General features: G+C 47.8%; 1 protein-coding gene across 7 annotated transcripts in view; it reads right to left on the reverse strand.

Moving 5' to 3' along the window:
• LOC121586062 (protein MTSS 1) overlaps positions 1-27,075 on the reverse strand; it is a 122,626-nt gene that overhangs the window by 87,404 nt on the left and 8,147 nt on the right. For all 7 annotated transcript variants that reach the window (XM_041902513.2, XM_041902516.2, XM_041902509.2 and 4 more), the window contains exon 3: positions 20,905-20,978. In XM_041902513.2, coding sequence (XP_041758447.1) covers positions 20,905-20,978 — 74 coding nt within the window. The remainder of the gene's footprint in view (positions 1-20,904; positions 20,979-27,075) is intronic.

The following is a 27,075-nucleotide window of genomic DNA, read 5'->3' on the forward strand; positions in this document are numbered from 1 at the left end:
TGCCCAGGGGTAAATTACAGCCCCTGCCCGTTCCACAACGACCCTGGTCTCACCTCTCGGTGGATTTTGTTACCGATCTTCCCTCCTCACAGGGGAATACCACCATCCTGGTCGTTGTGGATCGGTTCTCGAAGGCCTGTCGTCTCCTTCCCATGCCGGGTCTTCCTACGGCCCTACAGACCGCTGAGGCTCTATTTACTCACGTCTTCCGGCATTACGGGGTGGCCGAGGATATAGTGTCCGATCGAGGCCCCCAGTTTACCTCCAGAGTCTGGAGAGCATTTATGGAACGTTTGGGGGTCTCGGTGAGCCTTACCTCGGGTTACCACCCGGAGAGTAATGGGCAGGTTGAACGAGTCAACCAGGATGTGGGTAGGTTTCTGAGGTCATATTGTCAGGGCCGGCCGGAGGAGTGGGCGAGATATGTGCCCTGGGCCGAGATGGCACAGAACTCTCTCCGCCACTCCTCCACCCAACTAACCCCTTTTCAGTGTGTATTAGGGTACCAGCCGGTTCTGGCACCATGGCATGAGAGCCAGATCGAGGCCCCCGCTGTGGATGAGTGGGTGCGGCGCTCGGAGGAGACGTGGGGACGCTGCACACGTCCATCTGCAGCGTGCCATACGTCGACAGAAGACGAGCGCCGACCTACACCGCAGTGAGGGGCCAGTGTACGCACCTGGAGATCGAGTCTGGCTCTCAACCAGAAACCTGCCCCTCCGCCTGCCCTGCCGGAAGCTGGGTCGGCGGTTTGTGGGGCCTTTTAAAGTCCTGAGGAGATTGAACGAGGTGAGTTACAGGTTAGAACTACCTATTGATTACAAGAATATTAACCCCTCGTTCCATGTGTCTCTCCTCAGGCCGGTGGTAGCTGGTCCACTCCAGGACTTTGAGATTGAGGAGACTCCTCCGCCCCCGTTGGACATCGAGGGGGCTCCGGCGTACACGGTTCGGACCATCCTGGATTCGAGACGCCGGATGGGGGGTCTCCAATATCTCGTGGAGTGGGAGGGGTACGGTCCAGAGGAGCGGTGCTGGGTGCCAAGGAGGGACATTCTGGATCCGTCCCTGATGACCGAATTCCATCGTGGTCATCCTACGCGCCCTGCTCCGTGTCCCCCTGGTCGTCCCCGAGGCCGGAGGCGGCGCGCGGCTGGAGCCGCGCGTCAAGGGGGGTACTGTCACGGTTTCGGCCGAGGCGGCTCCTCCTCCTTGTTCGGGCAGGTTTCGCCGGTCGTCGTCTCCGGAGTTCTAGCTGCCACCGCTCGATGTTTCTTGTTTGTTTGGTTTTGTCTGTTAGTCACACCTGTTTTGTGTTAGGTCTCATTTAGCACCCTATTTAGTTTCCTTGTTGTTAGGTTTGTGTTGTGTGTAATTGTTCGTGTCGTGGTTGCGCTACCCGTGTCGGTACGCTATTTTTCCTGAGCTTCCTCCTTGTTGTGTGAGGAGAGATTTACGCACCTGTGTGTGCGCTTGTAGTTACGCCTGTGTGCGTCTTTTTGCCTCCGGGCTGTTTTGGATTAATTTTCGTGCTCAGTAAAGTCTTGTTGGACTTACCCTCTGCTGCCTGCGCCTGATTCTACACCACACCCATACACAGCACCGTGACACTATGAGACGCACCACTTCGATACAAAGTGATTTTAGTAACAGGTTAGGAGAGCATTTTCACTAACCCTTTTCCTAACCTTAATTCTCCCAACCTGCTATGAAAAAGTCACTTCGGTATCGAAGTGGTGCGAAAACAGTGTTTCCCGCCTAACTATACTGGCACAATAAGCACGTGACCTAGAGATATCCCTTATTGGGACAGTGGTTAGGGTGTTCGTCATTGTTGCTGGGGGCGTGGGTACGACACCCACTAGGGGAGTCATCCTACTCTCGTATTCTTAACAATATATGTTCATTTCATTATTTGGCAACAGTTACAAAACCCCTATCTGATCTCTGGTCAGACTTGAATGTTTGTACAAACTGTTTAACTGAGCCAAAACATGTTTGCCGAAGTTACACAACAGTGGCTGGTGTTAGCCCGGACTGAAAGTCACGATAAACGCTTATTGGCATTCATAAACTTCTCTTCAAACTTCAGATCTTTCTCCCTCTGTACCTCCAATAGAATATACTGTATTTTTGTGAAAAGGCAACAGGTTTGTCAAACAAAACACATTTCAGCAGACAACATACAGTCTATCTATCTCTGGTGTTTTGTTTTGGCTTGCAGTTCGAACTTCGTCTCCTGTGTTTTGAGTTGCATGCTAACAGTTGAAGTGAATTAGTGCAATGGTGAACAGAGGCCCAGTTCAAGCAGTCCAATCTTGTTTACAGTAAGCATGTCACTTGAGACCAGTAGAGTCCTCCTCTCTCCTAGGACACTTAATCATTCCTCCTCCTCCATCAGTCAGTCAGACTCATCTGAACTGAATTAAGCTGCTAAATGTAAAGTGTAATTGACATAGCGGATCTGAACCTGTATCTTTTATATGTAAAAGTCTTAATGTAATGAGTCTTCATGTTGAGCTTAAGGTTTATAGGCCCAATGCAGCCGTTTTTATCTCAATCATTTCTGGGTAACAATTAAGTACTTTACTGTGATTGTTTTCAATTAAAATGGTAAAAAAGAAACAAAAATAGCTTCTTAGCAAAGAGCCATTTCTCAAGCAAGGATTTTGCTAGGACTGTCTGGGAGTGGTCTGAATGGGGAGGGGAAAACGGAAAACTAGCTGTTATTGGCAGAGAGGTTTGGAACTCTCTTTCTTATTGGTCTATTAACTAATTTACCACCTGGTGAAAAACTCCCAAGCTCCATCCCATCAAAACAGGCTGAAATCTCAGGGCATTATCATCATGTTCACAATTTCACAGTATTATTCCAACCTCATAGTGTGTAAATATATATATATGTAAAACACAGGAAAGTCACGTTTTTGACTGCACTGGGCCTTTAACACAGGATTAAACAAATTCCACGTTCGCTAGGCCAGTAGCTGTGACCGTAAATTGAAGACTGGAATTTACATTGCAATGCATTTGAGTTACAGAGATAAAGTGAAAAGGCAAATACAGTGTAGTGGGCTATATAAATATGAGGTGAGAGAGGCTGAGCAGCAGCTGAATCATGTTATAAAACACAATTTCTGCAATAACCCCCATATCAGCAGATTCAGGTGGATAATTTTCAGAGATAGAGGTGGAAAGAAGCATGTTCCTCCAGTCAGCCAGCAAGCCAGTCAGTCAGTCAGTCAGTCAGCCAGTCACCTAGCTAGCCAGCCATCCAACCAGTCAGATATGTACAGCATCCAGCCAGCCAGCCATCCATTTTAAGTCAACCAGCCAGCCATCCATCCAACCAGTCAGCCAGTCGGCCATCCATCCAACCAGTCAACCAGCTAGCCATCCATCCAACCAGCCAGCCATCCATCCATCCATCCATCCATCCATCCATCCATCCATCCATCCATCCATCCAACCAACCAGTCAACCAGCCATCCATCCAACCAGTCAACCAGCCAGCCATCCAGCCAGCTAGTCAGCCAGCTATCCAGCCAGTCAACCAGCTAGCCATCCATCCAACCAGCCATCCATCCAACCAGCCAGCCAGCCAGCCATCCATCCATCCATCCATCCATCCAACCAATCAGTCAACCAGCCATCCATCCAGACAGTCAACCAGCCATCCATCCAGCCAGTCAACCAGCCAGCCATCCAGTCAGATATGTAACAGCAGCAGGCATGTCTGAGAGAGACAGACGTGTCCAGACTCACACAGAGATACTGAGTGCTGACAGAGGCATGGTGATAATCACACAGATATCTGGCTCAGGGCCCTGCGTGGCCACTTGTCAACACAACACACGGCACAACCTGGTTATTTTTAAACTCACAAACTTCATTATGTAGACCTGCGTATTTACTAGTCATGAGGGGTGGGGAGAGGAGCATTTCTCGACAACAAAATTAAGGATTTTAAAGCTAATAAAGTGAATTGAACTGAACTAATTAGGATAATCTGTGAAATGACAGGCTAATAAATTGAATGGGTGGGAGGACTTGTCAAGAGACATTATAATAGTACATTTAAGAGGAAAACAAGCCTTCTGCTGTGTTTCAGTGTTAGCAGCATTTTGTTTTACATAATGTCTCAGGCATCATTTCCTATGACCGAAAACAGGTTCTGGACATCAGAACAGTGATCACTAACCTCGATTTGGAAGAAGGTTTCTACTTCAACGAGTTGGCAGCTCTGGATGTTCTGCCTGCCCCGGACCAGGCCCTGATCCCCGGGACTCGAAAGAGGAAGCGGCGGGGAAAGAGAGCCAAGAGAGGCAAGCGAGGCAGCGTCATGATGAGACTACTTCGGCGACCATGTAGATCGCCATTGCCTTGTGTTTTGTTGGCGAACGCGCAGTCATTGGACAACAAACTGGATGAGCTCCGTTCGAGGCTATCCTATCAACGAGACCTGAAAAACTGTAATATCCTATGTTTCTCGGAGTCGTGGCTTAACGAGGACATGGATATACAACTTACTGGTTTTTCTATGCATCGTCAAGACCAGACAGTAAGGCGAGAGGGGGAGGGGTGTGTCTCTTTGTTAACAACAGCTGGTGCGCGATCTCTAATGTTAAGGAAGTCTCAAGTTTTTGCTCGCCTGAGTTAGAATACCTCATCATAAGCTGCAGACCATACTATTTACCAAGAGAGCTTTCATCTATATTTTTCACAGCTGTCTATTTACCACCACAAACCGATACTGGCACTAAGACCGCACTCAACGAGCTCTATAGGGTCATAAGCAAACACGAAAATGCACATTAAGAAGTGGCTTTTTTCGTGGCAGGTGATTTTAATGCGGGAAAACTGAAATCCGTTTTACCTCATTATTACCAGAATGCCACCTGTGTAACTAGAGGCGACAAGACTCTAGATCACCTTTACTCCACACAGACGCATATAAAGCTCTCCTTCGCCCTTCATTTTGCAAATCTGACCATAACTCTAACCTCCTGATTCCTGCTTACAAGAAGTACCAGTGACGCGCTCAATACGGAAGTGGTCAGATGAAGTGGATGCTAAGGTACAGGACTGTTTCTCTAGCACAGACTGGAACATGTTCCAGGACTCATCCGATAACATTGAGGAGTTTACCACATCAGTTACCGGCTTCATTAATAAGTGCATCGACGACATCATCCCCACAGTGACCGTATGTACATATCCCAACCAGAAGCCATGGATTACAGGCAACAGCCGCACTGAGCTAAAGGCTAGAGCTGCCGCTTTCAAGGAGCGGAAGCTTATAAGAAATCCCGCTACAACCGCCGACGAGCCATCAAACAGGCAAAGCGTCAATACAGATCTAAGGTTGAATCCTACTACGCCGGCTATGACGCTCGACGGATGTGGCAGGGCTTGCAAACTATCACGGCTTTGGGGTGTGGCGAGCAGCAGCTCTGGGATGCAGCAGCGGTCTCGTTCCTCTGTCCCCAGGACCCTGGCCTGGCCTCAGACAAGATTACATAGCTAGCTGTTTGGATCAAAGCGCTAGTGAAGGCTGGCTGGGTGGATAGCTGGCAGGGGATGGACCAGGGCCGATGACATCATCAGGGGCTGCATGAGTTCTAACGGGCCTCTGCCTCTACCCCTCTAAATAGGGTCTCAGCCTCTGCCTCCTTCTGCCACTCTCTCTCTCTCTCTGCATCCCTCTTTCTCTCTCTCTCTCTCTCTCTCTCTCTCTCTCTCTCTCTCTCCCTCCCTCCCTCCCTCCCTCCCTCCCTCCCTCCCTCTCTCCATTTCAAAGCTCATGACTTTATCCCTGTCCTGCTTGTCGGCTGGCCCAGGCCACCACAGCCAGATGAACTCCATCAATTGTCATTAACGGAGGAGTGAATAGACTGAACTGGGCACGCTCACAAAGGCCTCACTGTTACCGTTTAGTACAGTACAGAAGCCTCAATACTCTGAAGCTCTGGATTCACATACAATGGACTGGCACATAATCAAGTCAAAGGCAGCCATTTATACAGCCTGCAGTATATTGAGCCTTCCCACAGGGAACCATTATATAGTCAGGGAAAATATGATCTGAGAGAGCAGCAATTGCTAGCTCTATCTATTTATGGAAACATTTATCAGCCTCCCAGAACCCAAAACAAGAGGAGGGTTCAGCCTCTCAGAACCCAAAACAAGAGGAGGGTTCAGCCTCTCAGAACCCTACCAAGAGGAGGGATCAGCCTCTCAGAACCCTACCAAGAGGAGGGATCAGCCTATCAGAACCCTACCAAGAGGAGGGATCAGCCTATCAGAACTCTACCAAGAGGAGGGATCAGCCTCTCAGAACCCTACCAAGAGGAGGGATCAGCCTATCAGAACCCTACCAAGAGGAGGGATCAGCCTATCAGAACTCTACCAAGAGGAGGGATCAGCCACTCAGAACTCTACCAAGAGGAAGGGTCAGCCTATCAGAACTCTACCAAGAGGAGGGATCAGCCTATCAGAACTCTACCAAGAGGAGGGATCAGCCACCCAGAACTCTACCAAGAGGAGGGGTCAGCCTATCAGAACTCTACCAAGAGGAGGGATCAGCCTCTCAGAACCCTACCAAGAGGTGTTATGATTTAACTGGATAGAACCCAAATGCAGACAAGTACACCAAGCCAGAGAAGTTTTAACAGGTTTATTATAATGTTCAATAGTCCAGGTTTCCAATAAATGGGGAAGAGCAAGTCCAGGTTACAGGGAGGGTACAGATCCAGGTCAGGGCAGGTGTGGTACCGTAATGTCCTAGTGTCCGTGGTGAGTCCAAAGGAGAGGCCCGATAGTGGAGAGCAGGATGGTGGTGGCAGGAGTGAAGCGGAGGCAGGAGTCAGGTTCCAAATATATGGTTGTCTTGACTATGATCTGACGATGAGTGGAAAGTTTGACCGGGTCTTAAAGGCTGAGGTGATTATGGTGAATGAGCTGCAGCTGGAACCCTGACTCCCGCACACCAGACTTCACTCCTGCAATCAAGGACAGACAGAGGGGAGGGGGAGAGCAGAGAGAGAGCTACCTAGCAGCAGTAGGCCTAACAGTACCCCCCCTCTCACGGACGCCACCTGGCGGCCGACAGGGTTTATCAGGATGTAACCTATGAAACTCACGAACCAGAGCAGGATCCACAATGAAGCTCCTGGGCACCCAGGAACGTTCCTCAGGACCATAACCCTCCCAATCCACCAGGTACTGGAAACCACGACCCCGGCGGCGAACATCCAGAAGTCGCCGGACAGTGTAGACCGGACCCCCACCCACGATCTTGGGCGGAGGAGGGGGACGAGAGGGCGGGCACAAAGGGCTAACCGACACAGGCTTAATCTGGGAAACATGAAAGGTGGAATGAACCCGTAGGGAGGCAGGAAGCTGTAGCTTAACCGCGCAGGGGGTTAACAATAGACAGTATCTTGAACGGTCCTATAAAACGAGGCGCCATCTTCTTCGACTCCACCTTCAATGGAAGGTCCCGTGACTTCAGCCATACCTCTTGACCAGGAGAGTAACCGGGAGCCTGGGACCGGTGACGGTTGGCTTGCCTCTGCATGTACGCCGAAGCTCGGGACAGAGCTACCCTGGCCTTCCTCCAGACCTTGCAGCAGCGGCGCATGTGGGACTGCACCGAGGGTACCGCAAGTTCCCTCTCTTGGGAAGGGAACAGGGGAGGTTGATAACCCAGAGCACACAGAAAAGGAGACAAACCAGAGGAAGCGTTAGTCAAGGTGTTATGAGCATATTCCACCCAGGGGAGCATGGAGCTCCATGACCCAGGGTTAGACCCAGTGACACAGCGAAGTGCGGTCTCCATCTCCTGGTTCGCTCTCTCGGCTTGCCCGTTGGTCTGGGGGTGATATCCAGAGGACAGGCTGGATGTAATGCCCAAAGCTTTACAGAAAGCTTTCCACACCTGGGAGACAAACTGGGGACCCCTGTCAGAGACAATATCCGTGGGTAGACCATGAGAGCGGAACACATGTTCAACCAAAATATCAGCCGTCTCTCTGGCAGTGGGCAGTTTAGGTAGGGCCAAAAAATGAGCGAACTTAGAAAAACGATCAATCACCGTAAGAATGACAGTCTTACCAGATGAGGGGGAAGTCCAGTGACAAAATCCATAGCGATATGCGACCAGGGCCGGCTGGGTATAGGTAGAGGTCGTAGATGACCAGCGCTGGCCTGGGTGGAGTTTTTACTTCGTGCACATACCGTACAAGCAGCAATGAAGGCTCGAGTGTCCGCCTCCATCGTGGCCCACCAGAACTTCCGTCGCACAAAGTCAAGGGTCCGCGAAACTCCAGGGTGACAGGTAAGGGGAGACGAGTGAGCCCACTGAAGTACCTGGGAGCGAGCAGACTCAGGGACAAACATCCGGTTAGGAGGACCCCTCCCAGGGTCAGCTTGATGATGTTGAGCCTGTCTAACAATCCCCTCGATGTCACATGTGATGACTGCAATACTGCAGGTAGGAGGCAAAATGGGTTCAGGGTTACTACCAGTATCAACAGCCGAATGAACACGAGACAGGGCGTCAGGCTTGACGTTGCGTGACCCAGGACGGTAAGACAGAGAAAAATTGAATCTCCCAAAAAATAGTGCCCACCTGGCTTGACGGGGTTGAGCTGCTTCGCTGACTGGAGGTAAGCCAGATTCTTATGATCCGTCCAAACGATGAAGGGTTGTTCCGCCCCCTCCAACCAATGTCGCCACTCCTCGAGAGCCAGCTTAACGGCGAGCAGTTCACGATTTCCAACATCATAATTCCTCTCTGCCTGAGAAAGTTTCCTTGAGAGAAAAGCACAGGGATGCAGTTTGTTATCTTCAGGAGAACGTTGTGACAACACTGCACCTACCCCAGTGTCGGATGCATCCACCTCCACGACAAACTGGCGGTCGGGGTCCGGCTGCATCAGAATGGGAGCCGAGGCGAGCGATGTTTCAGTTCTTCGAACGCTGATTCGGCCCCTTCATTCCAAGCGAACGGTCGTGAGATGGAGGTGAGAGCGGTGAGTGGCGCCGCAATGCGGCTGTAGTCCTTGATGAACCTCCTATAGAAGTTCGCAAACCCCAGGAATCGTTGAAGTTGTTTTGCGGGTAGAGGGAGCTGGCCAGTCCGTGACAGCAGAGATCTTAGCTGGGTCCATCCGCAGCTCCCCCTGAGCTATGATGTAACCCAAAAAAGAGGTCTCAGACACATGAAATTCACATTTCTCCATCTTCACAAACAGTTTGTTCTCCAACAACCTTTGCAACACCTGGCGCACATGCAGTTCATGTTCCTGGGAGGACTCTGAGAAAATCAAGATATCATCCAGATAGACAAAAACAAACCGATTCAACATGTCCCGAAGGACATCATTGACTAGTGCCTGAAAAACAGCAGGGGCATTAGACAACCCAAAAGGCATAACCCGATACTCAAAATGTCCCAAGGGTGTGTTGAAGGCAGTCTTCCATTCATCACCCCTTACGAATGCGCACCAGGTGATACGCATTTCGTAGATCCAGTTTCGTAAAGATGGTAGCACCATGAAGGAGGGGAAAAGCAGAATTAATCAAAGGCAGAGAATACTTGTTCTTAATGGTGATGTTGTTAAGTCCACGGTAATCAATACAGGGTCTGAGGGTCTTATCCTTCTTAGCAACAAAAAAGAATCCCGCTCCTACAGGTGACGAGGAAGGACGCATAATACCTGCCGCCAAGGAGTCCCGAATGTAGTTCTCCATAGCCTCCGTCTCCGGCCGGGAGAGATTGTACAGGCGACTGCTGGGGAGCGGGGCTCCTGGCTGGAGGTCAATGGCGCAGTCGTAAGGCCGGTGAGGAGGAAGAGAAGTAGCTCTGTGTTTGCAGAAAACGGATGCCAGGTCATGATACACGTCAGGAACAGCAGAAAGATCCATGGACTCCAGTGGAGGTTGAGGCACAGTACTGGCAGGAGTCTGAGCAGAACACAAACAATTCACATGACAAAATGTGCTCCATGAAACAATGCTACCTGTCACCCAATCAATGTGTGGATTGTGTTTTATGAGCCAAGGGATACCAAGGACCAGGGGGAGTCTGTGGGCAGTCGATAATATGGAATTGAATGTTCTCCTGATGATTTCCCGACACTCTAAGACAAACAGGAACAGTCTGATGGGTAATGCGGGTCAAAAATTGTCCATTTAGACCCTTAGCCTGCAGCGGACAGTCCATAGGAACAGTCTCCAAATCCATTTGTTGAGCCCACTCTCTATCCAAAAAGCTTTCGTCGGCACCAGAGTCAATCAGCGCACTAACAGAGAAATTCTGGGACTGCCACTGGAGGGATGCCTGGAGCAGAATGCGGGGAGAAGAGGAAGAATCCGCTGCTCGGCTCACCAAAACTTCTCCCATAAATGATGAGCCGGCCCTTTTCCCGGACGAACTGGGCAGGAAGGAACGAAATGACCAGCTTCTCCACAATACAGGCAGACCCGAGCCTGAATACGACGTGCACGCTCCTCTGAGGACAACCGTGCACGACCCACCTCCATGGCTTCGGGTTCAGTGCTCCTCGTATCGACTCGGGAAGACACGGCTCTCTCCGTAGGGGACGATGCAGGGAGGAGTTTGTTGATGACAGACAGGTTGCTTGGAACTAACACTCCTCTCCCGGCGGCGCTCCCGAATCCGATTATCCAACCTGATAGTGAGTGAAATAAGATTATCCAGCGTAGGCGATTCATCATATGACACCAATTCATCTTTTAAAGTCTCAGACAAAGCATTGATGAACACTCCTTGTAATGCCTCGTCATTCCAACCACTCACTGCTGCTAAAGTCCGAAACTCCACTGCCATCTCCGCCACACTACGAGCCCCCCTGCCGAAGAGAAAACAACCGTTTCGCAGCCTCCTTGCCTCGTACGGGGTGGTCAAAAACCTTCCTCATCTCCGTGGTGAAGGCCACGTAAGCGTTGCAAATGTCCGACTGACTCTCCCAGACCGCGGATCCCCAGGCACGAGCGGAACCGCTAGTAGAGTTGATAAGGTAGGCAATACGGGCTCTTTCTGAGGCGTAGGTGAGGGGCTGTTGTTCAAACACTAACGAGCATTGAGTCAAAAAATCGCCACAGGTTCCCATGTTCCCGTCATAGCGCTCTGGAGCAGGAACAAAAGGCTCTCTGATCTGGGCTGAAGGGGTAGTAAGGACAGACACTTGATTGGTGAGTAATTGAACCTGATTAAGCAGCACCTGACTGTCCTCAGCAATCGTCTTAAACAGGGTATCATGTTGGCCAAGTAGAATGCCCTGATTGGCTATGGCAGTCCAAATTTGAGTGCACTCTGGGGTGGTATCCGAGCTACTGTCTGCTGGGTTCATGTTGGTCAGATCATACTGTTATGATTTAACTGGATAGAACCCAAATGCAGACAAGTACACCAAGCCAGAGAAGTTTTAACAGGTTTATTATAATGTTCAATAGTCCAGGTTTCCAATAAATGGGGAAGAGCAAGTCCAGGTTACAGGGAGGGTACAGATCCAGGTCAGGGCAGGTGTGGTACCGTAATGTCCTAGTGTCCGTGGTGAGTCCAAAGGAGAGGCCCGATAGTGGAGAGCAGGATGGTGGTGGCAGGAGTGAAGCGGAGGCAGGAGTCAGGTTCCAAATATATGGTTGTCTTGACTATGATCTGACGATGAGTGGAAAGTTTGACCGGGTCTTAAAGGCTGAGGTGATTATGGTGAATGAGCTGCAGCTGGAACCCTGACTCCCGCACACCAGACTTCACTCCTGCAATCAAGGACAGACAGAGGGGAGGGGGAGAGCAGAGAGAGAGCTACCTAGCAGCAGTAGGCCTAACAAGAGGAGGTATCAGCCTCTCAGAACCCTACCAAGAGAAGGGGTCAGCCTCTCAGAACCCTACCCAGAGGAGGGATTATTTTCCAGCATGCTTCTCTCCATGATCTCCAGGAGATGTGCTCTCTGCTCCGTCCATATCACGTGCCTGGTGGCTTATGTTTGTTTTCTCTCTGGGAAAGGGGATAGAGTTCAGTGGAGTACTTTATGGATACTAAAGGGGATAGAGTTCAGTGTAGTACTTTATGGATACTAAAGGGGATAGAGTTCAGTGTAGTACTTTATGGATACTAAAGGGGATAGAGTTCAGTGTAGTACTTTATGGATAATAAAACTATTTAAGAAAATCAAATACCGCTATATACCGCAATTGTATTAGGCAAAAGCAACTGAAGTTAAATAATGTTTAAAAGTATTAGAAAAAAGCCAAAAAGTAACGCATCTTACACAAAGGTATCTTTTCAAATCTCTTCCCTGTAAAACGTAGGCCACTCTTGGATTTACATAACGTAAGTGTTAACAAGTGTGTCATCCTTTAATCCCATCTGTGAACATCCGATTTAACATTTAACAAACTGATGGTAAACCATCTCATTCAAGGGAAACAGCCCAGAACTCTTCTAACTAAGGTAGAGTGGGAGAGTTGAAAGGCTGATGGATTTGGAGAAAATAAAAGAGAGAGAGTGAAAGCTTTGGATGGATCTCAAGGTGGTGAGTGAGTGGATGAAAGTGAAGAAACAAAAATAGCAGAGGATTCTAAAATGAAAAGACGTTTGTAAAATCTCTAGCACTGACACACACCAGTTAACATGGCCAAAGCAAACAGAAGAGATCCACTCCTGCCATCGCAGAGCCCTCATATTACATCACTCAACATACAGTACCTCTTCTACCATGTGAAAGGGTTTCAACTAGACAGTACCCCTCTTCTACCATGTGACAGGGTTTCAACTAGACAGTCCACCTCTTCTACCATGTGACAGGGTTTTAACTAGACAGTATACCTCTTCAACCATGTGACAGGGTTTCAACTAGACAGTCCACCTCTTCTACCATGTGACAGGGTTTCAACTAGACAGTACACCTCTTCAACCATGTGACAGGGTTTCAACTAGACAGTCCACCTCTTCAACCATGTGACAGGGTTTCAACTAGACAGTCCACCTCTTCAACCATGTGACAGGGTTTCAACTAGACAGTCCACCTCTTCAACCATGTGACAGGGTTTCAACTAGACAGTCCACCTCTTCAACCATGTGACAGGGTTTCAACTAGACAGTCCACCTCTTCAACCATGTGACAGAGTTTCAACTAGACAGTCCACCTCTTCAACCATGTGACAGGGTTTCAACTAGACAGTACACCTCTTCTACCATATGACAGGGTTTCAACTAGACAGTACACCTCTTCTACCATGTGACAGGGTTTCAACCTTCTGTTGACAATATGTGCCTAATCTTTGCTCATGCTATGAAGCTGCGGAAACAGTGTGGGTTTGGAAAACATCAGCAGTCTTAAAGGTCGGAGTAAAACCTACAATATTGCTTTAGGAAACAACACAAACCCCTGCAGTGTTAAAGAGAGAGAAAAACTCCCTTTAAAGAGGAGTTGGTCAAGAGAAAAATAAAACTACACTTGATTGCCTTTTCTCAGACTACGTAAACAACCCCTTTGTACTTCTATTGTGCTCCAAAGCGTAAGCCTGAACAGAACTGAACAGAGCAGAACTGAACAGAACTGGACAGAACAGAACTGAACAGAACTGAACAGAGCAGAACTGAACAGAACTGAACAGAGCAGAACTGAACAGAACTGAACAGAGCAGAACTGAACAGAACTGGACAGAACAGAACTGAACTGAACATCACCTGTCTTCAGTAAAACCCTCTGACTGATCACATACACATATTTATCAGATATTATTGCGGGTGTAGCGAAATGCTTGTGTTCCTAGCTCCAACAGTGTAGTAGTATCTAACAACTCACAACAATACACACAAATCTAAAAGTCAAATAATGGAATTAAGAAATATATAAATATTAGGACGAGCAACGTCGGAGTGGCATTGACTAAAATACAGTAGAGTACAGTATATACATATGAAATGAGTAAAACAGTATGTAAACATGACCAGTGATTCCATGTCTATGTACTACCTGTCCATGAAACGTGACTACAATAAACCTTGGCAGATTAAACACAATAATACTTGAATGGAAACGGTTCTTCTTTGTGAGGATTGTTTAATTGACCTTCCTATTACTTCAGGAGGCTGTATCGACTTTATGTTCTTGGGGAAATAAACATGTAGGCAACAATCCGCTATTGGTAGTTACAATGTCTTTTTTCCCTTAGTTGAAACCTCTCCAAATAAGATGACAACAGATGTAGGCCTACATACACTATATCTTACCTGAACACCCTCAACCACTCATTTCATATGAACACTATTTTTATATGAGTTATGAGGTCACATTCCTGTCTCAATAAACTATCTTATAAAATCTGAATAAACATCATATAGGACTAACATACAGTGACTTACAATACCGTACTGCAAGCCTACAACAAGGGGACTGTATCTCTACTGCAATCGTCTGTCACCCGTCCAAGTCTGGGAGGAAATAGATGAAATTATAAGATCATAAAAATACTTTGTTGACTTCTTTATTCGTGCCAAATTCTGAGAGGCAAAACAATGCTATAAAAGCAGTTGATGGGTGTAAAGCACGTGCATACAGGTTATAATAACACTGGGGCACTCACTGCATTCTCAGATTTAGTATATTGTTATGTTTATATTATTGTAGTGTAGTTAGGTAGGCTACACTCAATGAACACAAATGAAGGTAGTAAACTGAAGGCCAGAGGGGCCAGCCAATGGTAGGCTAGAACTGAAGGCCAGAGGGGCCAGCCAATGGTAGGCTAGAACTGAAGGCCTGAGGGGCCAGCCAATGGTAGGCTAGAACTGAAGGCCTGAGGGGCCAGCCAATGGTAGGCTAGAACTGAAGGCCTGAGGGGCCAGCCAATGGTAGGCTAGAACTGAAGGCCAGAGGGGCCAGCCAATGGTAGGCTAGAACTGAAGGCCAGAGGGGCCAGCCAATGGTAGGCTAGAACTGAAGGCCAGAGGGGCCAGCCAATGGTAGGCTAGAACTGAAGGCCTGAGGGGCCAGCCAATGGTAGGCTAGAACTGAAGGCCAGAGGGGCCAGCCAATGGTATGCTAGAACTGAAGGCCTGAGGGGCCAGCCAATGGTAGGCTAGAACTGAAGGCCAGAGGGGCCAGCCAATGGTAGGCTAGAACTGAAGGCCAGAGGGGCCAGCCAATGGTAGGCTAGAACTGAAGGCCAGAGGGGCCAGCCAATGGTAGGCTAGAACTGAAGGCCAGAGGGGCCAGCCAATGGTAGGCTAGAACTGAAGGCCAGAGGGGCCAGCCAATGGTAGGCTAGAACTGAAGGCCAGAGGGGCCAGCCAATGGTAGGCTAGAACTGAAGGCCAGAGGGGCCAGCCAATGGTAGGCTAGAACTGAAGGCCTGAGGGGCCAGCCAATGGTAGGCTAGAACTGAAGGCCAGAGGGGCCAGCCAATGGTAGGCTAGAACTGAAGGCCTGAGGGGCCAGCCAATGGTAGGCTAGAACTGAAGGCCTGAGGGGCCAGCCAATGGTAGGCTAGAACTGAAGGCCTGAGGGGCCAGCCAATGGTAGGCTAGAACTACAGGCCTGAGGGGCCAGCCAATGGTAGGCTAGAACTGAAGGCCTGAGGGGTCAGCCAATGGTAGGCTAGAACTGAAGGCCTGAGGGGCCAGCCAATGGTAGGCTAGAACTGAAGGCCTGAGGGGCCAGCCAATGGTAGGTTAGTAGCCACACACCTAGGCCCTATTGGAAAGGTCTGTGATGCCCCACGGTATAAGCCTATGTCTGTCAATTACCTTTCTAACACACACACACACACACACACACCTAAACCATCTTATATGTTATAATATGATTTCAGAAGAGTCCAGCTTTATGAACTGCAGAGGTATTAGAATGTGATTTATTTTTTTTATACAGTGCTGGTTTATCACTGGCCCTCAGGTTTATGGGTGGGTGGGGGGGATGGATGAATAACATTGGGTTATACACACAGTCTATGTCCTACTACTTAGACCTGGAGGGGCTTACCTTCCCAAACACATTACTGTGAGCCTCTTGCTTTATTTTACTGCTAGTTGCCATGGTGACAGCTCCTACTACACCAAGCCTGAAGAATGAGCACCCGGTTTCCTCTCTAACTGCGGTACTCTACTCCTGCATCATCAGTCATCACCAGTACTGCTTCTGTCCTTAAACCAGTCAGAGTGGCTACAGGACAAGACGTGTGTATGTGTGTGTGTGTGTGTGTGTGTGTCTGCTCCTGCAGTCCCTGATGAATGTGTGTGTCTCTGAGCTTCTATTAATAGCCCTGTGTACAGCTGGAAGTGTCAGCCTGCCGGGATGAGAATGGCTTTTCTACAGCCAGAAACTCTCTCTACAGTCGGCAGCTCTTTATACAGCCAGCAGCTCTTTATACAGCCAGCAGCTCTTTATATAGCCAGCAGCTCTTTCTACAGCCAGCAGCTCTTTATACAGCCAGCAGCTCTTTCTATAGCCATCAGCTCTTTATACAGCCAGCAGCTCTTTATACAGCCAGCAGCTCTTTATACAGCCAGCAGCTCTCTCTACAGAAAGCAGCTCTTTATACAGCCAGCAGCTCTTTCTATAGCCAGCAGCTCTTTATACAGCCAGCAGCTCTTTCTACAGCCAGCAGCTCTTTCTACAGCCAGCAGCTCTTTATACAGCCAGCAGCTCTTTATATAGCCAGCAGCTCTTTCTACAGCCAGCAGCTCTTTCTACAGCCAGCAGCTCTTTATACAGCCAGCAGCTCTTTATACAGCCAGCAGCTCTTTATATAGCCAGCAGCTCTTTATACAGCCAGCAGCTCTTTCTACAGCCAGCAGCTCTTTCTACAGCCAGCAGCTCTTTATACAGCCAACATCTCTTTATACAGCCAGCAGCTCTTTATATAGCCAGCAGCTCTTTCTACAGCCAGCAGCTCTTTATACAGCCAGCAGATCTTTATACAGCCAGCAGCTCTTTATACAGCCAGCAGCTCTTTCTACAGCCAGCAGCTCTTTCTACAGCCAGCAGCTCTTTCTACAGCCAGCAGCTCTTTATACAGCCAACATCTCTTTATACAGCCAGCAGCTCTTTATATAGCCAGCAGCTCTTTATACAGCCAGCAGCTCTTTCTACAGCCAGTAGCTCTTTATACAGCCAGCAGCTCTTTATACAGCCAGCAGCTCTTTCATATAGCCAGCAGCTCTTTCTACAGCCAGCAGCTCTTTCTACAGCCAGCAGCTCTTTATACAGCCAGCAGCTCTTTCATATAGCCAGCAGCTCTTTCTACAGCCAGCAGCTCTTTATACAGCCAGCAGCTATTTCTACAGCCAGCAGCTCTTTATATAGCCAGCAGCTCTTTATACAGCCAGCAGCTCTTTATACACACTTACACATACTTATACACACGCACAAGCACACACACACACACACACACACACACACACACAAAATTGGGCTGGGAATTGCCAGGGACCTCACGATACGATATTATCACGATACTCAGGTGCCGATACGATATGTATTACGATCCTCACGATTCTATATGTATTGCGATTCAATACTGTGATTTTATTGCGATTAGATGTTCCAAACATATTGCTCACCATATGTCTGCTGCAGAGGGACAAGAGAGAGCCATGAGAAAACGAGTTTTGATCAGTCATGGAAATAAAAGTGCTGAAAACAAACTGGCTCCCTATTTAAAAAGAAGATGGAGAACAAGCTATGAAGGAAAAATACTGGAGTTTTGGTGCAGGTCCAGCCAACTAGAGCAAAAATAATATTGCGATATTGTCAAAATGATAAAATACAATATATCATAAACATTTATATCCCGATATTTAGCTGTATCAATTTTTTCCCCCCATCACTAGTTCACTGTATTAGTAAGTGTAGCCTACTGATGCCAGATGTGGTGTGTGTGTGTGTGTTTGATCAGTGGTAGGCAGGGTGGAGAGGGCCGTGTGGGCAGAGTGAGGGCGGTGTCACGGCTTCAAACAGCAGCCTGAGGGATTTACAACCCACAGGATTAACCACCTGACCCCTTCATCTTCCCCTCCCCTGCTCGCCCTCAACCAACATGGCCTCCACTGCACCAGCAGACAGACATGGTCCAAATAATTCAAGCAGGCTGCCCAAGAAAGCATTAGCCATAGTACTTCAAGGAGCCAATAATCACTGTGTGGTAGGCTGCTGATAGGCTAACACTAGTCTTTCTATAATCTCTACTCTGAGGACCTGAAACATTCCATAGCCAACTACCCCCGCCCCCTATAAACAAAGGCAAAAGCCCTCTGAAGATCAGGGGTTATGAGGTTATGCCCCTTCCCCTGTCAGCCAGTGAGCTCAGGTGCTTGGGCTTTTGGCTAAACTGGTGGGACACCCAGGGCTTTAAAACAGAATGACCCCTGAACCAGTAGGGAATGGGAACAAGACGATAATTACCACATGTTGTAGTGCAGTATGCTAACTATAGACTAATAATTACCACATGTTGTAGTGCAGTATGCTAACTATAGACTAATAATTACCACATGTTGTAGTGCAGTATGCTAACTATAGACTAATAATTACCACATGTTGTAGTGCAGTATGCTAACTATAGACTAATAATTACCACATGTTGTAGTGCAGTATGCTAACTATAGACTAATAATTATCACATGTTGTAGTGCAGTATGCTAACTATAGACTTATAATTACCACATGTTGTAGTGCAGTATGCTAAGTATAGACTAATAATTACCACATGTTGTAGTGCAGTATGCTAACTATAGACTAATAATTACCACATGTTGTAGTGCAGTATTCTAACTATAGACTAATAATTATCACATGTTGTAGTGCAGTATGCTAACTATAGACTAATAATTACCACATGTTGTAGTGCAGTATGCTAACTATAGACTAATAATTACCACATGTTGTAGTGCAGTATGCTAACTATAGACTTATAATTACCACATGTTGTAGTGCAGTATGCTAACTATAGACTAATAATTACCACATGTTGTAGTGCAGTATGCTAACTATAGACTAATAATTATCACATGTTGTAGTGCAGTATGCTAACTATAGACTAATAATTACCACATGTTGTAGTGCAGTATGCTAACTAAAGACTAATAATTACCACATGTTGTAGTGCAGTATGCTAACTATAGACTTATAATTACCACATGTTGTAGTGCAGTATGCTAACTATAGACTAATAATTACCACATGTTGTAGTGCAGTATGCTAACTATAGACTTATAATTACCACATGTTGTAGTGCAGTATGCTAACTATAGACTAATAATTACCACATGTTGTAGTGCAGTATGCAAACTATAGACTTATAATTACCACATGTTGTAGTGCAGTATGCTAACTATAGACTAATAATTACCACATGTTGTAGTGCAGTATGCTAACTATAGACTTATAATTACCACATGTTGTAGTGCAGTATGCTAACTATAGACTTATAATTACCACATGTTGTAGTGCAGTATGCTAACTATAGACTTATAATTACCACATGTTGTAGTGCAGTATGCTAACTATAGACTAATAATTACCACATGTTGTAGTGCAGTATGCTAACTATAGACTTATAATTACCACATGTTGTAGTGCAGTATGCTAACTATAGACTAATAATTACCACATGTTGTAGTGCAGTATGCAAACTATAGACTTATAATTACCACATGTTGTAGTGCAGTATGCTAACTATAGACTAATAATTACCACATGTTGTAGTGCAGTATGCTAACTATAGACTTATAATTACCACATGTTGTAGTGCAGTATGCTAACTATAGACTTATAATTACCACATGTTGTAGTGCAGTATGCTAACTATAGACTTATAATTACCACATGTTGTAGTGCAGTATGCTAACTATAGACTAATAATTACCACATGTTGTAGTGCAGTATGCTAACTATAGACTTATAATTACCACATGTTGTAGTGCAGTATGCTATTTATAGACTAATAATTACCACATGTTGTAGTGCAGTATGCTAACTATAGACTTATAATTACCACATGTTGTAGTGCAGTATGCTAACTATAGACTTATAATTACCACATGTTGTAGTGCAGTATGCTAACTATAGACTAATAATTACCACATGTTGTAGTGCAGTATGCTAACTATAGACTTATAATTACCACATGTTGTAGTGCAGTATGCTATCTATAGACTAATAATTACCACATGTTGTAGTGCAGTATGCTAACTATAGACTAATAATTACCACATGTTGTAGTGCAGTATGCTAACTATAGACTAATAATTACCACATGTTGTAGTGCAGTATGCTATCTATAGACTAATAATTACCACATGTTGTAGTGCAGTATGCTAACTATAGACTAATAATTACCACATGTTGTAGTGCAGTATGCTAACTATAGACTTATAATTACCACATGTTGTAGTGCAGTATGCTAACTATAGACTAATAATTACCACATGTTGTAGTGCAGTATGCTAACTATAGACTAATAATTACCACATGTTGTAGTGCAGTATGCTAACTATAGACTAATAATTACCACATGTTGTAGTGCAGTATGCTAACTATAGACTAATAATTACCACATGTTGTAGTGCAGTATGCTAACTATAGACTAATAATTACCACATGTTGTAGTGCAGTATGCTAACTATAGACTAATAAATCCACCTCAGCCAGGATGTTCAACTTCACACATGATTCCATCACAGGATGTTCAGCATGACCAACAGGACAACAGAACAGTAGAACACACTCCCTAATTCCACTGATTCTGCTCCCATTGTCTATGGGGCTGTATGAGTGCCTATGTCAAAGACCTCTGCACCTCATACCCCCACAGCTTCCCCTCTCCCCTCACCCCCCCCATCCCCTCACCCCTGGACGGATACATGGTCTTACCTCGTGTGCTGGTGGCCAGGTCAGCCACTTTCTGAAAGGCATCCAGGAACGCTGCAGCTGCAACCACCGTTGCCCTGAAAACAGAAACAGAAGCAGAACCCAGCTGGTCACGCTTTGGCCCTCATTTAAACTACCCTTAACTGAACTGAACACACATGTACCGACCGACCGGGCACATGATTAGCCATGGGGTAGGGTCCCAAATGGCACCCTATTCCCTATGGTGCAGTACTATACAAAAGTAGTACACTTTAGGGAATGGGGTGCCATTTAGGACGTAAATATGGTTGGACCTGGTTCAAGCAGTTAGCTATCTCTATCTGAGATCGACTGTTGTTTCAAGGGAAATGGGCAGGGGTTGCTAGTTATTATAGTGTTATTAGACCTATACTGTTAGCTGACGTTCATTCACAACAAGACAATAAGAATGTGTTTCCTTTGTGTCTGTCTGGCCACGGGTCTCACTTTAACATCTCGATTAATGGCCCTTAATGACCATGATAACAGGCATAGATCGGCCTACAGCATTTCTTCATAGTAGAACTATCAGTCTGAATGGCTAAGCTGTTGAAATGCTTGGAATGTCTTGTCTGGCTTTCAGTGTGTGGAAAGGACCCGTCTGAAATCTTTGTAGCTCATCAGAGTCAAGTGCTTTGACTGCTGAGGTGCGTCACGTGATTAAGATCTCAGGGTTAGGGTTAGTGAGACGTAGGCAGGGCTGTTAACTAGTCTTGGATCTCAGCAGTAGTTTCTATGTGACACACACAAACCATTGTTAACTGGTCTTGGATTTCATCTACATGGGATGGGAGTACTATCAGTCTCCAGGCTACGTGACACAAACAAAACCAGAAACCGTAGACTATCCAAACACACTACAGACGGAACACAGAACACACCTCTGGAACGCTGAGAACAATGACAGTAGTCAGAGTGACAGCAGGTGACGTAGAGACGTAAACACAAGTGTCTGTCAGACCAGTAAGGCATGCCCAGGGCTTAGCTGGTGATAGGACTGACAGTAGGTGAAGCAGATCTAAACATTGTTTCTGCGTGCCATCTTAGCATGCCAAGGACTTATGCAGCTCTCTTTGGTCAAAAACATACGTTCAGTACAACTGTGTACCAAATGGCAACCGATCCCCTACATGGTCCACTTCTTTTGACCAGGGCCTACACTAGATCTGTGTGGTTGGACAACATAGTCTACAGTACAGGTCACACAGAGGCCATGGAGAAGTGGCAATATTGACTGTCCTGTTACAGGATGTACGTCCCAAATGGCACCCTATTCCCTATATAGTGCACTACTCTTATGGGCTCTGGTCAAAAGTAGTGCACTATATAGGGAATAGGGTGCCATTTGGGACGTACAGTCTGTCCCAGAACAACAGAATTCTTTATCAACTTAAAAGTTATACGTCTGAAGTCAAATGACTAACATACGTTTGACAATGAATGAACAATACTGTCCTTATCAACCTGTAATGATATTACAACAGACTGTGCTGTAGAGAGCTGGAGCTAACCACTAGACACAAGGGTGTGTTGCTAGTCTCTGGCGGAAAAATACACACACACACACCCGCCCGCCGGCCCGCCCACGCACACACACACACGCACAAGCACACACAGAAAGACATACAGACACACACTCTCCACTCCACACACACATTCCACTCTATTTAAAGGGAGAGGAGATCCACTACAGGGGAAACCTCTGGTTGTGTTTGCCTCTGTTGGATACTACTGTGCATTGTTCAGTGTTCACAGCTATGTTGTTCAGAAAACACCTGCAACAAATCTCCACCAAAGACTGAGTCGACAAATTACTTCCATCACCTGGGCCTACATAACTCCCCTCCCCTGGTAGGTACTGGTCCTCTAACTCCCCTCCCCTGGTAGGTACTGGTCCTACATAACTCCCCTCCCCTGGTAGGTACTGGTCCTACATAACTCCCCTCCCCTGGTAGGTACTGGTCCTACATAACTCCCCTCCCCTGGTAGGTACCGGGCCTACATAACTCCCCTCCCCTGGTAGGTACTGGTCCTCTAACTCCCCTCCCCTGGTAGGTACTGGTCCTACATAACTCCCCTCCCCTGGTAGGTACTGGTCCTACATAACTCCCCTCCCCTGGTAGGTACTGGTCCTACATAACTCCCCTCCCCTGGTAGGTACTGGTCCTACATAACTCCCCTCCCCTGGTAGGTACCGGGCCTACATAACTCCCCTCCCCTGGTAGGTACTGGTCCTACATAACTCCCCTCCCCTGGTAGGTACTGGTCCTACATAACTCCCCTCCCCTGGTAGGTACTGGTCCTACATAACTCCCCTCCCCTGGTAGGTACCGGGCCTACATAACTCCCCTTCCCTGGTAGGTACTGGTCCTCTAACTCCCCTCCCCTGGTAGGTACTGGTCCTCTAACTCCCCTCCCCTGGTAGGTACTGGTCCTACATAACTCCCCTCCCCTGGTAGGTACTGGTCCTCTAACTCCCTCCCCCTGGTAGGTACTGGTCCTACATAACTCCCTCCCCTGGTAGGTACTGGTCCTACATAACTCCCCTCCTCTGGTAGGTACTGGTCCTACATAACTCCCCTCCCCCTGGTAGGTACTGGTCCTACATAACTCCCCTCCCCTGGTAGGTACTGGTCCTACATAACTCCCCTCCTCTGGTAGGTACTGGTCCTACATAACTCCCCTCCCCTGGTAGGTACTGGTCCTACATAACTCCCCTCCCCTGGTAGGTACTGGTCCTACATAACTCCCCTCCCCTGGTAGGTACTGGTCCTACATAACTCCCCTCCCCTGGTAGGTACTGGTCCTACATAACTCCCCTCCCCTGGTAGGTACTGGTCCTCTAGCTCCCCTCCCCTGGTAGGTACTGGTCCTACATAACTCCCCTCTCCTGGTAGGTACCGGTCCTCTAGCTCCCCTCCCCTGGTAGGTACTGGTCCTACATAACTCTCCTCCCCTGGTAGGTACCGGTCCTACATAATTCCCCTCCCCTGGTAGGTACCGGTCCTACATAACTCTCCTCCCCTGGTAGGTACCGGTCCTACATAATTCCCCTCCCCTGGTAGGTACTGGTCCTACATAACTCCCCTCCCCTGGTAGGTACTGGTCCTACATAACTCCCCTCCCCTGGTAGGTACTGGTCCTACATAACTCCCCTCCCCTGGTAGGTACTGGTCCTACATAACTCCCCTCCACTGGTAGGTACTGGTCCTCTAACTCCCCTCCCCTGGTAGGTACTGGTCCTACATAACACCCCTCCCCTGGTAGGTACTGGTCCTACATAACTCCCCTCCCCTGGTAGGTACTGGTCCTACATAACTCCCCTCCCCTGGTAGGTACTGGTCCTCTAACTCCCCTCCCCTGGTAGGTACTGGTCCTCTAACTCCCCTCCCCTGGTAGGTACTGGTCCTACATAACTCCCCTCCCCTGGTAGGTACTGGTCCTCTAACTCCCCTCCCCTGGTAGGTACTGGTCCTACATAACTCCCCTCCTCTGGTAGGTACTGGTCCTACATAACTCCCCTCCCCTGGTAGGTACTGGTCCTCTAACTCCCCTCCCCTGGTAGGTACTGGTCCTACATAACTCCCCTCCCCTGGTAGGTACTGGTCCTCTAACTCCCCTCCCCTGGTAGGTACTGGTCCTACATAACTCCCCTCCCCTGGTAGGTACTGGTCCTACATAACTCCCCTCCCCTGGTAGGTACCGGGCCTACATAACTCCCCTCCCCTGGTAGGTACTGGGCCTACATAACTCCCCTCCCCTGGTAGGTACTGGTCCTACATAACTCCCCTCCCCTGGTAGGTACCGGGCCTACATAACTCCCCTCCCCTGGTAGGTACTGGTCCTACATAACTCCCCTCCCCTGGTAGGTACTGGTCCTACATAACTCCCCTCCCCTGGTAGGTACTGGTCCTACATAACTCCCCTCCCCTGGTAGGTACTGGTCCTCTAACTCCCCTCCCCTGGTAGGTACTGGTCCTACATAACTCCCCTCCCCTGGTAGGTACTGGTCCTCTAACTCCCCTCCCCTGGTAGGTACTGGTCCTACATAACTCCCCTCCCCTGGTAGGTACTGGTCCTACATAACTCCCCTCCCCTGGTAGGTACTGGTCCTACATAACTCCCCTCCCCTGGTAGGTACTGCAGCGGTAGGCAGCCTGACAATGAAACATTACATTTCCCTCTTCTCTCAATTTTTGTCCTACTTCAAGTATCTACAAGTAGCCTAAACTCTGCATGGCACCGAAAGTCTATGTCCCAGATGGCACCCTATTCCCTTTATTGTGCACTACTTTTAACCAGAGCCCTATAGAGTGTCTTGTCAAAAGTAGTGCACTATATAGGGAATAGGGTGTGCCATTTGGGACACACTCCAATTCTCCATGGCTCTTTTCTCAGAAGTAACAGTAATGTCTTCTTCACTACTTGCTGTGCTGTCAGTCTTCTTTTAGCATCTGGATAACCAACCAGAAATAAAGGGTGAGTCCCAAATGGCACCCTATTCCCTATGCGGCTCTGGTTAGAGGTCCCGTGTAGCTCAGTTGGTAGAGCATGGCGCTTGCAACGCCAGGGTTGTGGGTTCGATTCCCACGGGGGCCAGTATGAAAATTATTTGGGGAAAAAAATGTATGCACTCACTAACTGTAAGTCGCTCTGGATAAGAGCGTCTGCTAAAATGACTAAAGAAAAAAAAGAGGTAGTGCACTATAAAAGGAATAGGGTGTCATTTGGGACACACATTACATTTGAACCCCAAATACGGAGTGATATGCTATTTAAGCCCAGCCTGATCCAAGTTCAATGTTTAGCTGAACATGGATATGAAAACTAGGGAGGAACGGGCTGAAAGTCTGAAATGGACTGTGGGATCTCTGATCTATCTAGGAAAGGACAGGCATGTTAGAGTAAGGCTGCAACCCAAATAACACCCTATTCCCTATTTAGTCCTTTACTTTCCACCAGGACCCATTGGGCTCTGGTCAAAAGTAGGGAATAGTGTGTCATTTGGGACGTAGCCATATTGTGATTAGATAGTAATACACACCGACCGACATTTTCTGAAACATTATGTTGGGTGAAGTTGTAAAAAACAGTTGTGGGAAGAAAATACCATATTTTGCCACAAAAAGCAACGGATGGCTTAAAAACTATAATTAGATAACTTCCTAGAAGGCAGTGTGGAAGAGGAGAGCTAAATTACAGAGCACTTAACCCTACCCTAACATCATTACAGAGTCAGACATGCATGCTGCCATTCAGCCTGCCCTCCAATTCTACCCAGCAGAGATCACCAGAGGTGGGTAGAGGTAGTAGCTAGACTGGGTGGGGGTTTTAGTGGGACATCGCAGCCCTCAAACCAACAGACTCAGAGAGGACAATGGAGCAGAACTAGACCCTAAACGGTTTCTTATTTTCCTTATAGAGACATCCATCCTGTTGTTATTATTTTTTGTACTTTTACCCCTTTTTTGTGATATCCAATTGGTAGTTACAGTCTTGTCCTATCACTGCAACTCCCCTACGGACTCAGGAGAGGCGATGGTCGAGAGCCTCTGAAACACGACCCTGCCAAGCCGCACTGCTTGCTTAACCCGGAAGCCAGCCGCACCAATGTGTTGGAGGAAACACCATCAAGCTGGTGACCGAAGACGGCTTGCAGGCGCCCAGCCCGCCACAAGGAGTCGCTAGAGCGCAATGGGACAAGGAAATCCCGGCCGGCCAAACCCTCCCCTAACCCGGACGACGCCAATTGTGCGCCGCCTCATGGGTCTCCCCGTCACGGCCGGCTTTGACACAGCCTGGGATCGAACCCGGGTCTGTAGTGATGCCTCAAGCACTGCGATGCAGTGCCTTAGACCGCTGCGCCACTCGGGAGGACATCCATCCTGTTACAGCCACAGCTTCCCTCCAATTCCACCCAGACACAGCAAAGATCACAGAGACCTGCACTTCAGTGGCTGGTATGGGGGTTAGGGGGTTTAGGCCTAGGTGGGACAATCCTTCAGCAACCCCTCAGCACTCAGACTAACAGACTCAGCACAGAGAACAATGGAGTAGAACTAGGCCTAGACCCTACACTATTAGCAACTACAATGTAGTTCAACCACAGCTGCCCTACACTATTAGCAACTACAATGTAGTTCAACCACAGCT

This window comes from Coregonus clupeaformis, chromosome 17 (genome assembly GCF_020615455.1).
Source record: "Coregonus clupeaformis isolate EN_2021a chromosome 17, ASM2061545v1, whole genome shotgun sequence".
Classification (NCBI taxonomy): Eukaryota; Metazoa; Chordata; class Actinopteri; order Salmoniformes; family Salmonidae; genus Coregonus; species Coregonus clupeaformis.